At 32.7% G+C, this 16185-nt stretch overlaps 1 protein-coding gene across 8 annotated transcripts in view; it reads right to left on the minus strand.

The window, feature by feature from the left end:
• The window catches only part of Tbc1d5 (TBC1 domain family member 5), a 524655-nt gene that overhangs the window by 96754 nt on the left and 411716 nt on the right, over positions 1-16185 (minus strand). For all 8 annotated transcript variants that reach the window (XM_076842587.1, XM_076842568.1, XM_076842553.1 and 5 more), the window contains one exon: positions 2924-3009. In XM_076842587.1, the coding sequence (XP_076698702.1) occupies positions 2924-3009 (86 nt within the window). The remainder of the gene's footprint in view (positions 1-2923; positions 3010-16185) is intronic.

Here is a 16185-nt window from a genome sequence, read left to right on the forward strand (position 1 = left end):
GCTTTCCAGAGTGGTTGCACCAATTTGCAGTGTCACCAGCAATGTATGAATGTAACTTTTCCCCATATCCTCCACAACATTTATTGTTACTTGTATTCTTGATAACTGCCATTCTGACTAGAATGAGATTAAATATCGGCAGAGTTTTAATTTGCATTTCTCTAACTGCTAAAGATGTTGTACATTTTTCATATATTTGTTGACTAATTTTATTTTTTCTTCAATGAAATGCCTGTTCAGCTCCTTTGAGGCACTTGTATTTTATTTCTAAGTTGGCTTGAGTGCACTTTGGGATTTATTTTGGTTTGTGGTAAAAATCGACAACTTTTCAAAGATTAGCCAGTTTTGAAAAATTAATTAGTTTTAATTAGGTATATATGATAGCAGAATGCATTTTGATTCATTGTATACAACCACAGCACAACTTTTCATTTCTCTAGTTGTACACAATATAGTGTCATACCATATGTGCAATCATACATGTACCTAGGGTAATAATGTCCATCTCATTCCACCATCTTTCCTGCCCCCAAGCCCCACCTCTCCCTCCCCTTTGCCCAAAGTTCATCTATTCCCTGCCTTCCCACCCCCAATGGATCAGCATCCACTTATCAGAGAGAACCACTTGGCCTTTTTTTTGAGGGGGGGATTGGCTTACTTTGCTTAGCATGATATTCTCCAACTCCATCCATTTACCTGCAAATGCTATAATTTTATTCTCTTTAAATGCTAAGTAATACCTAGGCCCAAGTTAGGCCCAGGACCATTCCCCAACCGGCAGATAGATTTGCCAGTTTTCCCATCTATTAACTCTATTTTTTTGCTCACTGATCTGTGATGTCTTCTACTTCACAAATTAATTTCATTTGTCTCAATTTCAATTTTAAGCTTCAGAATTGCAAAAGATATAATGAAAAACCTTTCTCCCAACCATCAAATGAACTTTATACAAATAATGTGGTAATGAGAAAATGTGCTTACTTGGAAATATATAAAAAAAGAACCAACATTTTGTGAAAGAAAAATGCAGGGAGAGCAGGCTAAACAGAAGAAAATAAAACCAAGACGTGAGGGAAAGGAAAGGTATAGTTCATTTCCTCTAGGAGAAAAAGATGTTAAAAATTAAAAAAAAAAAAAAACCAAAAAAATACATCCAGTAAGTATTTGCTCAGTGTATTCCCTCTACTAGGCACTGCTAGAAGCACGAATGAATTACGTAACTTCTGCTAGTGATGAATGCTATGAAGAAAATAAAATTGGGCAATAGGATAGTGAATAGGAGAGAAGATAGGCAGGGAGGTCAGGATAATAGTGGCCTCTTTGAGACGATATTTGGATATAGCTCTACTTCGGAAGAGGCATGAGAAGATGGGGGTGAAAGAACAGTTCTAGCAAGAGGCAAGAGTTAAGTGCAAAGGTCCCCCAAAAGAGCAAAAAACAGAAGGTCAATAAGGCTGTGGCACAGGCAGGAAGAAAAGGGAAACTAGAAGATAATGTAGGAAGACTGGGAAGGGCCACCTGAAGAAGACTGGATCATTAATGGCAATAGGAAACCTTTGGAGGGGTTCACCTGGAGGTGTGACATGATCTACTATAAACAGAGATTCTTTTGTTCAGTGCAAATTAATTTGGCAGAGAGTGGGCAAGAAGGGACTCCAGTCAGGAAGATCTCACATAAGAAAAGAACCTAAAATACGTTTTCTTTTAAATATACGAAAGGTAAATGTTTGACATAATGGAGGGAAAATACAAGTGAACAGACTGTAAGATTCCTGAAGGTAGGGATTTGTGTCTGATTTGTTTATAGGCATCTCTGGTGCCTAAAATGATCAAAATCTGGCACTTGATAAAAATTTGCTGTATTAAATGAGCAAATTACTACAGGAAACAGTTTTTTTATTTGTGAAACAAGACTCAAATGAAATAAACAGAAGAGAGCTTCAGAGAAGTCTCATGAGTTGTGAAGTGTGTCAAAATATGGGACAGATTTCAATCAAGGCTGGGTAATTTTATATTAAAAATACACTGCTTTTATTGTTACAATAACATTTAGCCACTCTGTTGTAAACGTCTCACCCTTGAACTATGAGTTCTTATGAGGCAGGTATTTCAACCCTCCACATAGCAGAACACATTGTGTATACACACCCCATAAATGTAAACTTAGACTGCTGGTCTACTGAAGAAAAGCTAGCAAACACAGGCAAAATGTTTAAAGAAGAAAATTCGGACAACTTGACAGCATTTATCATTACTAACATTTTAGTCATTCAGAGTAAACTTCAAAATTACCTTCTAATTTGAAATGGTTCTGGTTTGACAAGTTAACTCTTGAGACATCTTGAGTAGAGTATTATGAAAGAACAAAACTGTTCATCAACCCTTTATGCCAATGTTAATTTCTTTAAAAAGTAGGATTTTAATGTTTTTTATTCCTACAGTAACCCTTAAAATTTCTATGTATGCAATCACAAATGCACACACAAGATGCATTTATAAGCTTATTGGGTAGTTCTAAAGACAGTTGGGAAACCCAATTTTAATTTTGTTACTGAAATAATTTAAAAATATATTATACAACAGCTTCTTTTCAATCAACAGCAAGAATCTAGAAAGAGATTATACCAAGTAGGCACAATTTATTCAGGTTTATTAGTGTTCAAAAAACGAAGTTGCCTAACTTCAAATTGTAAAAAGTACTCTTATATTTATTTAATTTTTCATCTTACTACTGTCATAAAAACACCATTTTCTTATGCCTGAAATAAGCTTACATAATTTATTTAACAAAGAATCATTATGCACATTAACCACTGATATGCTAAAGTCTGGAAAATAAATTTCTGCAAATGTGTAAAATTTCCTGATGACATCTGAGATTATGTTTGTAATTTTTAGCTGTCATCAGGGGAAGGAGACTTACCGGCTTTTGTTCATAAGGTCTGCTCCCCGTGCTTTGTAATAATCTAGATTGGGATGGAGCTGATAAGTCACTGGTCTTGGATTTTTCTAAAAGGGAAAAAAAGCAATAAATTAAAATGTATAATGCTATTTAAATTATTCATTAACATGTAAAAGGACAGAAATGATCATTTTTACATTCCTTAAGAAAAATACATATAATGAAGTTTAATAATTAGTGTGCTTGAGTTTTGCTTTTATTGTTTAATTAAGTTCTTCCATAACTCCTCTTATTCCTGATTAAAACTGACATTTTTTGACATATTTTTATTTTTGCCTGTCTTATACTTCAAATAGATTTACTTCTTCCATTTATTTTCAATGATTTTGATCATTTTCAAATATGATTTTATTATGACATAAAATGATATAAAAACAGAGAAATTGTATGAGAAGTAACACAAGTACAAACTATGTTTAAAAGTCTTGAGAATGCTCATTGTGGAGGAAGAGCAAAAAAATCCTTAGTTTTTGTTGGCCAGAATGCTAAGTATGTCCACTAGATGGCACACTGAGTCCTTCTTCATCCAGAATAAATAAGTTATTTCAAAACTCAAGGATTCTTTTAAAGATGGCAATTTCTATGTCATCTCTTCTTATTTTTGAGTTTAATAAGTGCCTAAAATATGCCAGGTACTGAAAATAATGAAAAGACAAAAATAAAATGACTGATGCAAATTGACCAATGGACATTTTAAAAGCAGCAAGAACAGTGCCCTGTCTGGCATTTAATATTATTTATAACACCATAGAAATGTCCTTGAATCATTAGGTTGGGTGTGCCTATTTGAATGTGTTGCTATTGCTTAATTGTGTTAATTATTTAAATGTACCAAGCCCCTTACAGGTAAATAAAAATTAAATATGTCTACTTTACAAAAACAACATATTTACAGCATAATTTAAACAAAATACTATCATCTCTAAAATATAAAATCACGTACAGTTTCCTTAAATTTTTTTAAAAACTTAGAAAAAAGTGTTCTAATGTTTATCTGAATATATAATTCAAGTAGTAATTGGGTCTTTGAACCACAGCATAATCTGTCTTTGAGAGATCTATCTAGACACAGAAAGGCTGTATTTTATATTCACTGAAATTACTGATATACTTAGATATTAATCCTTGGAGACATAATCCCAAAGCACTGATATACTTGTATGTAGGCATGGGGATAAGAGGGGGATGTAATTGCTAAGGTTAAATAGTTTGAAATTCATCAAGCTAACAAGCTGCATCTTAATGGCCATGATGGACCTTTTCTTTTTCTGCTGAAAAGAGAATATTTACACAGCTCAACCCTTTCATATCTCTTCCATGCCAGCCCTAATCATCTGACAAAAACGACAATCCCTTGATTTAGCTCCAGCTACTACTCCACTGGTTTGGTATTCAACACAGTTCTATGATAATCAAATCTGAATTGCCTTGATGAAGATAACTGATGCTTCCATGACTACCATACTATTAAGTCTAACAGTGCAACTTCTCTCTAAGAATTTCATAGGTTTACTCATGGTAGCTGATGACAACCTGGACCCAAGTATAATGTGAAAATAAAACAGAGGTTAAAGCTCCTGGCAGACTGACAGTGCATTCATGATTTATTTTAAAAATTAACTTATGAGGACTATCACTCATGACTAATTCTGCTCTTTATTCTCAGTACCTAGAAACACATTTTATTTTTACTAATCTCAAAAGCTTTTGTTCGCTAATGTCCAATAAACTAGTAAAGAATTATGCTACTTTTTGCAAGAAAATAATGAAAGAAGGGATCGCATGGAGTAGTTCTTTTGAAAACATCTTTATGAAGAAATAACATGCAATTCAAGACACGATGTGCTGATCCACCTAAGCACTTAAAGCCATTATTAGGAAAAATGATTTAACTTGAACATATGTATAAAGCTCAAGTATTGCTTTCACTGAGACCTATTTAAATTCCTAGGAGACTACTGGTAGCAAAGGGAGAGAGGTAAAGCACCACTGTACTGGAAACAACAACAAAAAGAATCAAAAGATGATGCTGAAAACAGCATATGAAATATGAAGAAAATGTTATATCTAAAACATAAAAATACATACATATAGATAATCTAGACAAGCACTATTTAACAGAAATATTATGTGGGTTAAAGATGCAAACTTCATCTGTAATTTAAATTTTTATAACAACCACACTAAAAAAAGAAAAAGGGAACAGATAAAATTGAATGCAGTATTAGTTATATAATAAACTTTATCATTTTAACATGTAATCACTATAAAATTTATTAATGTTATACTTTACATTCTTTTGTTTGTACAAGGCTTTGAAATCTAACATGTATTTTACACTTACAGCAGATCTCAATTTGGACTATACACACACTTCAAATATCGAAAGCCACATGTGGCTTGTGGCTACTGTATTGGTCAGCACAGAGCTAAATGCCTGAAGTATCAATAAACCATGCATAGCTGTAAAAATCAACACATGGACATGAACAATGAATAGGGTGTGAATACTTTAAACATTGAGATTCATCACTGATGGTTCTTCAGATTACCTACAATTTTTTAAAAATTGATGGCTATCTTTTATGAATAAGTCCAGAAATTTTGGAATACTTCTTATAGGAACAAAAAAATTAAAATAAGTTCAAATAATTGTTAAGAATATTTGTATAAATGTACACATGTAGGTAAATGGATAGACAAATGGGAATATGCACCAAAATGAAAATATTTCCTTAGGGCAATGAGATTACATGAACAAAGTTTTACCTTTAAAGTCCTATGGGCAACAACATTTCAATATTTTAATTTCAAACTCATTTTGTTATGGTAGTGTAAAATATTCAAGTGCTTATTCACACTAAGAATAACTAACTACAGGATGCTGTAAGAAGTACAATTAACTACAAGATTGTACATAACAATATTCCTTGTTCTGAGACTATTTATATATATACATATATATATATATATATATATATATATATAAATGTAAAGAGATCTTAATTTTTTTATTTTAAAGGATTTTTCTCAAAATTTTATAGACATTTTAGGTTTCTTCTTTCTAATTTTTAAATATCTAAAATTTCCTCTAAAAACTAGAGTTCTACATACACAAAATTGTATAAGTTAGGAAGACCAGATCCAACAGGTGTAGTAATTTCTCATTGTGCAGAACACATTCACATATCTTTAATATGTCTTTGTAAACCCATTTCCACATAATCAGAATTGCTGACCAAAATAAGCACTTCTAAACCAACGTACTTTTTTTTTTTCCAGTGTATGTTTTTAAAGAATGTTTTTGTTTTGGTAAATTTTCCTTTGGAAGAAAGATGACAAAATGGTAATGGTTAGCTTACTGGGTTTGTATTGGTCTAAGAAGAATAGCAGCAATTATATGATATGACATGGGAAGTCTATACTATCATACATACAATTGCAAAAATCATAACTTCAGACCCCACTGAAGGTTACTGTGTCTTTCCTAGACCAGACATGATAGGCTTGAGATAGGTCTTCTACATAGACTTCATCTAGTAACTTCCCAAATAATCATTCAACTCTTTTCCATTAAAGTTGTTACAAGTTACAAGCTTTCTCTTTGGTATTTTATTTTTTTAGTAGTATTTGTGGTACTGGGGATTGAACCTAGAGCTTCAAACATGCTGAGCAAACACTCTACCACTGAGTTAAATCTTCAGCCCTTTTTAAAAATATTGTTTTTGAGAAAGGGCCTAAGTTGCTGAGGCTGGCTTGGAACTTGTGGTCTTCCTGCCTCAGCCACCTGAGTATCTGGGAGCATGGAAGTTAGCCATTGATCTTGGCTTCTCTCCAGCATTTTATTTTATGACAATAAAAGAAGAATGCTGCAAAATCCCACTCCTGGCATAAACAGGCTGGATCTTGGGGAGGCATCTTAAAGTCCTGTGGGCAACAACATTTCAATATTTTAAGTTCAAATTCACTTTGTTATAGTATTGTAAAATATTCAAGTGTTAATTCACACTAAGAATAACTAACTACAGGATGCTGTAAGAAGTACAATTAACTACAAGATTGTCCATAACAATATTCCTTGTTCTGAGACTGGTGAAATCAAACTTACCCAAAAGGTCATTACAAACAGTTCTTCCTAGCTTGAGCCCCTGACTCCTGTACCTCATTTGAAGATAATCTCCATTTAAATCAACACATAGAAGAAACGAGTCTGAAATACTCATCCTTCTTTGAACAGCACAGGACTGTTCAAAGACTTGGCTATTTATGCATACATGTGGAACTAAAAAGAGGAGAGGAAAAGCAATTCCAGTGATAGTGATCTTCATGTATTAATGGACTAGAAGGAGATGATGTCATATGAATGTTATATATTGAAAACAACAGCACTAATGTAGACATAACAATCCTCATCTGCTCTAGAGGGACAGGGTGCCTGGTGCAAAGGATCAGGAGACTCCTGCTCCACCTATTATCAGCTGAGTGACTGTGAGGAATTAATTACACTCTTAGATCTAGTTTTATCATCTGCAAAACTGTACCAAGGATTAAATGACAGAATAAGAACGAAGAGCACAGCACAGTGCCAGACACTTGATAAAACTACATGAAAAAGAAGCTATAATCATACTGATATCAGTGAGCACTGACGAACAGACCTTGACTTGAAAGCAGATTTAAATTTGACAACCTAAAATCCAGGACACTAAAAGGGTAGAGAAAGTGATGTTTTATACTTCTGATAATTGTAAATTTGCCAAATATTATATCTATATTTTCAAAACAAAAACACACACTTAGGAAAACATATCACGCACACTGGATCTCATATATGGGGAGAAAGGCTGTCACATTTCTCTGAATTAGGAGCACATACATTTACAAATTTTTAAAAATGTATACAATCATACCATGCTAATAATGCAATACTTGCCAGCTTATGAGATTATAATAATCAGGGATTTCCTGAAATATGCCCAAATTATCATTTTATAATTTATTGGACATTAATTTTACTTTGAATTAAACTGACAAAGTTCTTTGAGTACTTAAAAGACTATTTTTATTTGCAGTATAATGTATTTAGCATGAAGAAAATATCTGACAAATAAATTACTTAGTTTTCTGTCCCCTAATATCTTGCTATCAGTCCTTAACTTTTATAGCATGCCAGATGAGAAAGGGGAAATAATAATGCTCAAAAAGGAGAAACAGCACTGTAAAAATATGTCGAATATTTCTCTTTGATGAAAAATGAGGCCCTTATTTTAGTAAATATGTTATTGCCTCTAAGCTGGGGGAAAAGCAACCGTCATTAGAAAAACGAATTGCTCAGCTGTTTATAAGCAAAAAGCTCTGGGGGAATTTCTTAGGACCCCAAAGGCAAAGCATTACAGGGTTATGCAAACATATGTTGCAGGTGTTTTAGGGGAGACAGGTGGGCAAACCTCAGCCATGGAAGAGGAGTTAGTTTAATACGCTGTAACTGAAATGAGATAACCCAAATGCGTCCAAGTGCAGAGATGCCATGGCATGAGTGAACTAGAGCTGGAGAGAAAAATTCTCCCTAAAATAATTATCTTGTTAGTGCCAAGCAAACAGAATTTTCCTCTTCTTATAGTTTTATAGGAAACAAACACTGCCAATTACTTAAAAAAAAAAAAAAAACAACACCAAAAAACTAAAGGTATTTTAAACCTGGAACAAAGAACAGCCTGAAATAGTGATAATTATCCAAAAAAGATAAGGATGAAGTATTGTTGCCTTTATTTAAACAAATATTCCTAAGGAGACAGTTTGTTGTAATATCTCCTCTTTGGTTCACTAGGCAACATTAGATTTATCATAATTCTCCTAAAGCCTAAGATATTTCTATATTAAAATGCTAATTTTGTCTTTTCTTTTGCCTGTAATTAAAGCTGGAGAAATCGGTGGTCTGATATTCATTGATTGCTAGAGGGTTCACAAAGGTCTCCCCATTTCTGTCTCTTATTGACACATACTGCCCTCTTCATTAAATATAGATACAGTGTCACAGTGCATCAAAAAGGCAGACATTAAAACAAAATCCACAGGCTCACAAAATTCTTCTGATTAAAACACACACACACATACACACACCCCAATAAGTGGTACTGTTTGGATATTACTATCAAATTCAGACTTTGTATCTTATTTTCTTCTTTGTTATTTATCCAAGAGTTGGTTTTCTTATATTACTTGTGATTGAGGACAATATTCAGTTTACATAAAATGTACATTGGTATAATAGTTACATATAATAACATTGGGCCATAAGTCACTACTTTCTTTTTAAACCTGTACTATGAGTTAATTTTAAATACTTAGTATAAAATCAGCATCTGATTTAGAAAACCAAAATCTGTATCTTTAAACAGTGTTACAAAATCCAAAAGATGTGAATATAACATACTCAAGTTAATAAAGATTCTTTATCAAAACAAAAGAAAGAATATAAATCTTTGTAATTTGATTGTAAAGTAGAATATTATTTTAGTACCAGAATTTAAATCATCTCTGGTATAAACTAATAATTCCTATGTATTTTGATAGAAAATATACATTATGTTATGAATACCAAGTGTTAAAATCTTAGAGCAATTGGCAAAAAAAATTAGGTAATTCTCATCTATGTATCTATATGGATTAAAACTTCAAAAAAGAAAATTTAGAAGTTAAAAAAAGGAAGCAAAAATATGGTTAATTGGGTAAAGACACAGACAAAACCTCTGAACCAATGCCAGCCTCATTTTACATACTGAATAAGCCCAATTCCCTAAAGTGACATCTCCATCTATACCCTGGCAAGCCGAGATCTCAGATGGCAGAGAAGCATTTTAAACCACCTGTGCGTTATACTCGACTCTAGCTTCACACAATAAATAGACACCAAAAGAGAAATAAAAATTTTTCCTTTTTCTAATATATTTACATTTTTGAATTTAGCATGCAGAAAGATGCCAGAGTAATACACTCCACTACCCCCACTTTGCTATTTTTATATATGGAAAGTAGAAGCTTAGGTCTACAATATTTCTTTGTTATTAATACTAGGCCTCAAAACATTCCTTTTAGGTAGTTGGTTAGCTCTTTTCAGTAGTGCTCAACTCTACCTTTTTATTCCCTTCACTGTCATCAGAGCAGCAGGCAGGGGCTTACCACAATGGTTTAAAGAAATTTGTAAACCCATTTATGTGTACTTAAGAGTTGTTCCCAATCATCTTTATTTCTTTATTCTCCAACCTTCATTATTCAAAGTAAAAAGGAAATATTCCTAAATATCATGGTTTGAGAAACTGACTTAAGGAATTAAAGTCCTTTATGTGGTGCTAAGGATCAAACCCAGTTTGAAGAGGACCATGTGGAGAGGAGTGGGTACATGGTGATGCACAGCAATCAGAGCAATGACACAGACCCTTGCATCCTGAGCTCCTGTACACAACAGAAATAGCCAATAGATACAACATCATACCCTCCAAGCAGTCAGCCTCTGGGCTGGCAACTGAGAACTGGCTTGGTAGATGGTCCATAGCATCTAAGGAGTGGTTCCTGTGACCCAATATCTGTGGGGGGAAACCAAAGTCAAAGAGTGATGGACATCTTCTAAAAATCCCAAATTCTGACGAAATCCAAACTAAGAATCAATAAGAATTTTCTTCACCTTGGCATGGTACACTATAAATAGCTCTAACATCAACTTTGATCATATCCTATCTTATATATCTGTATCAATCTTCATTTTGATTTGATAGCTGTTACCCTAGTACCTAATACTGTACTTTCAACCTATTTAATTGTATTTCTTACAATGTTTTAGAACATTGATTGTAATCATTCTATCCTTTTTTTTTTTTCCTAGCTCAGGTTTAAATTTGGTCCTCTTACTCCTCTTTCCCTCTTACATTACTTGATACTGCCCCAAATCCTACCCTCCATCTTTTTCTTCTTTTTACTTTGCTGTTTATTATTCTTTTTTCTCTCTTCTTTTGTCCATTTGTTATTTCTTCTCCCTTTCAGTTCCTATATAATGTTATAGCAATTTTACTTTATTAATAACTAATTTTTCAACCAATTCCAGAACTTTAACACGTTTATACCTTCATTCGAGGTACTATGGAAGGTAAGATTAATAATTTTTTTGTTTTTCATGAGGTCAAACAGTACATGGCTTTGCTCTGAAGTGATTGTTATAAATAGGGTACAATATATTCTCTCAAAGTGGAGTGATACTGGGAATAGCAGAGGACATAAACTGAGTGAAAGTATAGATACCTGGATATTCACACGGCCAGGATTCTGGAAGAAAAACGCTCATGAAATAATCCCTTACATAAAAGAAGCAGGAATAATCATCCCAATGGATGGGTAGTCAAATAAGCAGTAACTACCCCAAACAGTCTCTAACACTTCAATAACTGACTTAACACCACAGTGAAGGAATATTGGAGAAAGAATTTAGAAAGTTCATAGTTAAAAGGTTCAATGCGCTAAAATAAAATATAAAGAGTGAAATTAGAAAGAAAATACAGGAAGTGAAAGATCATTTCAATAGAGAGATTTTGGAAAAGAACCAAATGAAAACTCTGGAAATGAAAGATTCAATAAATAATTTAAAATTCAATATAAAGCATCCTCCATAGAGTAGACAACTTTAAAAATAAGACTTTCAGGCCTCAAAGACAAAGTATATAATCTTGAAAATAAAGCCAACTATAAAGAAAAGATGTTAGAAGACCATAAGAAAAATATCCAAGAAATCAAGAGACCAAATTTAAGAATCACTGGTGTAGATAAAGGCTCCAAAATAGAAACTAAAGGGATGCACCATATTTTAAATGAAATCTTTTTAAAAAATTCCAAATTTTTGAAGATTAAAATACAAGTAAATGAGGCATATGGAATTCCAAACAGAATGAAAAAAAGATCTTCTCCAAGACATATTATAATGAAAATGCCTAATACATAAATATAGAATTTTAAAAGCTGCAAGAGAAAAATAGCAGGTCACATTTAGAAATAAACCAATTGGATTTCAACTGATTTACTGACCCAGACCCCCAAAACCAGAATGGCTTAGAACAATACATACCATGCCATGAAAGAAAATGAGTTCCAACAAAGATTGCTACACATCGCAAAATTATCTTTCACAGTTGAAGACAAACTAAAGACCTTCCATGATAAGCAGAATCTGAAAGAATTCATAACCACTAAGCCTGCATTACAAAACACACTCAATGAAATATTTTATACAGAAGAAATGAAAAAAATCAAATGAAAACCAGCATAGGGATGAATTATAGTAGACTAGTCAAAGAAGAATGAAGTCTGAATTAAGCTCTAGAAATAAATCAAAATGGCAGGAAATGAAAAATAATCTCTTTATAATAACACTGAATGTAAACCTTCTAAACATTTCCATCAAAAGACACAGAGTGACAATGTAAACCGACTTGTTAAAAACAAGACCCAACCATGTGTCAAACACTTTACAAAGACATCCACAGACTGAAGATGAAAGGAAAATAAATGATATTCCAAGCAAATGAAAACTGAAAGCTAGCATGATTAACTATTTTCATCAGATAAAGTAGACTTCAAGCCAAAATTAATCAGAAGAGACAAGGAAAAACAAGACATAATGATTTTAAGTATTTATACCCCAAACAATGTCATATCTATGTATATAAAACAAACACTGTTCAATATTAAGAACCAAACAGATCACAATACAATACTATTTGGTGATTTTGACATACATCTCTCACTGGTAGATATACGTCATTTAGATATAAAACTCAGATTCTTTAAAACTAAAAAATACTACTAATCAAATGGACCTAACAGACATCTATAGAATATTTCATCCATGGACAACTGAATTTACTTTCATCTCAGTAGCACACAGAATATTCTCTAAAATAGATTGTACTTTTGGTCATGAAACAAATTTTAGCAAACATAAAAAAAGAGAGATAAGAAATCAATGACAAGACAAAAAACTGAAACCATTCATTCCAACACTTGGATAATAAGTAATATACTTTTGAATGAGGATTGGATAACAGAAGAAATCAGGGGGAAAATAAAAATATACTCAGAAACAAATGAGAACAGAGATATAACATCAAAATCTCTGGGACAGTATGAAGACAGGTCTAAGGGTAAAGTTTATAGCACCAAGTTCCTCCATTAAAAAATTAAATGATATCAAATAAATAATCTAAATGTTATACCTCAAGACCTGAGGAAAAAGAAGAACTAAAACCAAAAATCAGTAGAAAAGAGAAAATAATGAAAACAAAGCTCAAATTAATAAAATTGAGAATGAAAAGAAAAACAATACAAAGGACAATTGAAACAAAGAATTGGTTCTTTGAAAGGATAAAAAAGATGGATAAATCCTTAGCCAAACTAACCAAAAGAGAAGCAAGCGAAAATCCAAACTACAAAATTAGAGATGAAAAAGGATATATAACCATAGACACTACTGAAATCCAGGGGATAATTAAAAAGTATTTTGAAAATTTATACTCCAAAAGGTTAGAAAATCTTGAAGATACTGACAATTCCTAGACACACGACCTACCCAAAATTGAACCATGAGGATATAGAAAATGTACACAGTATATATCAAGTAATGAAACTGAAAAAGATATTAAAAGCTCTCTAATAAAGAAAAGCCCAAGACCAAATGGATTCTCAGCCAAGTTGTAACAGACCTTTAAAGAACTAATGTCAATCCTCCTCAAATTAATCCATGAAAAGGGAAGAAACATAACCAAATTCATTCTATGAAGCCAGTGTTACCCTGATACCAAAGTTAGAAATAAAGAAAATTTCAGAGATCTATTCCATGCTTGTAAAAATATGTCAAAATAGATTCTTCTGTTATGTATAATTAAAAAGAACCCCCCCCCAAAAAAAACCCAAACAAAACAAAAAACACCAACTTCAGACCAATATCCTTGATGAACATAGATGAAAAAAATTCTAAAATATTGGCAAGTCACATTAAAAAACACATTAAGAAGATAGTGAAACATTATCAAGTGGGTATTTTATTCCAGGGATGTAAGGGTGGTTTAACAAATGCAAATCAAAAAATGTACTTTAACACATAAACAGGATTAAGGATAAGAATTGCATGATTGTCTCAATTGAAGCAAAAAGCATTTGACAAAATCCACAGCCATTCATGTTTAAAATACTAGAGAAACTAGGAATAGAGGGAACTTACCCCAACATTGTAAAGGCTATACATGAGAAACCCAAGGCCAACATCATAACCAAATGAAGGAAAACAAAGTATTTCCTCTGAAAATCAGGAACAAAACAAGGATGTCACTCTCACCACTTCTACTCAACATAGTTGTTGAAACTCAAGCTAGAGAAATTTGGTGAGAGAAGGAAATTAAAGAGGTACAAACAGAAACAAACAAACAAACAAGTCAAATTATCTCTGTTTGCTGATGACATGATTCTATATTTGGAAGACCCAAAATACTCCACCAGGGGCTTCTGGAACTGATACACAAATTTAGTAAAGTAGCAGGATACAAGATAAACATACACAAATCAACTGCTTTCTAATACCACAATAATAAATCTGCTGAAAAAGAAATTAGAAAAAGCATTCCATCCTAATAATCTAACAAAACAAAACTTAGGAATAAATGTAACCAAGGAGGTAAAAGACCTCTCCAATGAAACCTACAGAATTCTGAAGATAAATATTGAAGAAGACTTTAGAAGACTATTCACGTTTTTGGATGGGCAGAATTAATATTATCAGAAGGGTCATACTACAAAAGTGTTATACAGATTCAATGCAATCCCAATTAAAATACCAATAAATTCTTCAGAGATCTAGAAAGAACAATCCTTGAATTCATTTGGAAAAATAAGAGACCCAGAATAGACAAATAAATCCTGAGCAAGAACAGCAATGCTGGAGGCACTACAACACGGGAACTCACATGATAGTACAGAGCTATAATAACAAAACCAGCATGGTATTGGCACTAAAATAGACATACAGACCTGTGGAACAGAAAAGACAGAGACAAATCCACATAGATAACAGTCATCTGATACTTGACCAAGATGCCAAAAACATACCTTGGTAAAAAGATAGCCTTTTAACAAATGACGCTGGGAAAACTGGATATCTATATGTGGAAGAATGAAACTACAGCCTCTATCTCATCCTCCACAAAAAATCAAAGTGGATCAAATTCACAGGAATTATCCCAGAGTTTCTACCACTGCTAGAAGAAAATGTAAATTTAACACTCCAACATATTGGCACAAGCACTGACTTCTTTAACAAAAATTCTAAAGCACAAGAATAAAACAAAGAATCAGTAAGTGGGACAATATCAAATTAAAAACCTTCTGCACAGCAAAGGAAACAAGAGCATGAAGAGAGAGCCTACAGAATTGGAGAAGATCTTTGCCACTTGCTTCTCAGATAAGGGATTAACAGCCAGAATATATAAAGAACTAAAAAACAAACAAACAAACAAACAAAAAACCCCCAAGTTAACACCAAAAAAAAAAAAACCCAAACAAACAAACAAAACAACAGCCCCCCTACACACAAATAAACCAATTAACAAATGGGTGAAATCATTAGACAGACACTTCTCAAAAGCGGGAACAAAAACCACCAATAAATATACGAAAAAATGTTCAACATCTCTAGCAATCAGGGAAATGCAAATCAAAAGTAAATTGAGAATTCATCTCACTCCAGTCAGAAAGGCAAATGTCAAAAACACAAATAATAACATACATTGATAAGAATGTAAGGAAGAAGATACACTTATGTATTGTTGGTAGGACTGTAAATTAGTACAGCCTGTTTGGAAAGTAATACGGAGATCCCTCAAAAAGCTAGGAATGGAACCACCATATGATCCAGCTATCCCATTCCTTGGTATACATCCAGGAGAGATAAAATCAGCATACAATCTGGATACAGCCACATCCATGTTTATAGAAGCACAATTCACAATAGCCAAACTATGGAACTGTTAATAGATATGCCTGTTAATAGACGAATGGTTAAGGAAAAAATGGTATATATACACAATGAAGTGTTAGTCATTCATAAAGAAGAATAAATTATGGCATTTGCTGTTAAAATGGATGGAAATGAAGAATATCATGCTAAGTGAAATACACCAGACCCATAAAGT

The sequence above is a fragment of the Callospermophilus lateralis genome, chromosome 1 (assembly GCF_048772815.1).
Source record: "Callospermophilus lateralis isolate mCalLat2 chromosome 1, mCalLat2.hap1, whole genome shotgun sequence".
Lineage (NCBI taxonomy): Eukaryota > Metazoa > Chordata > Mammalia > Rodentia > Sciuridae > Callospermophilus > Callospermophilus lateralis.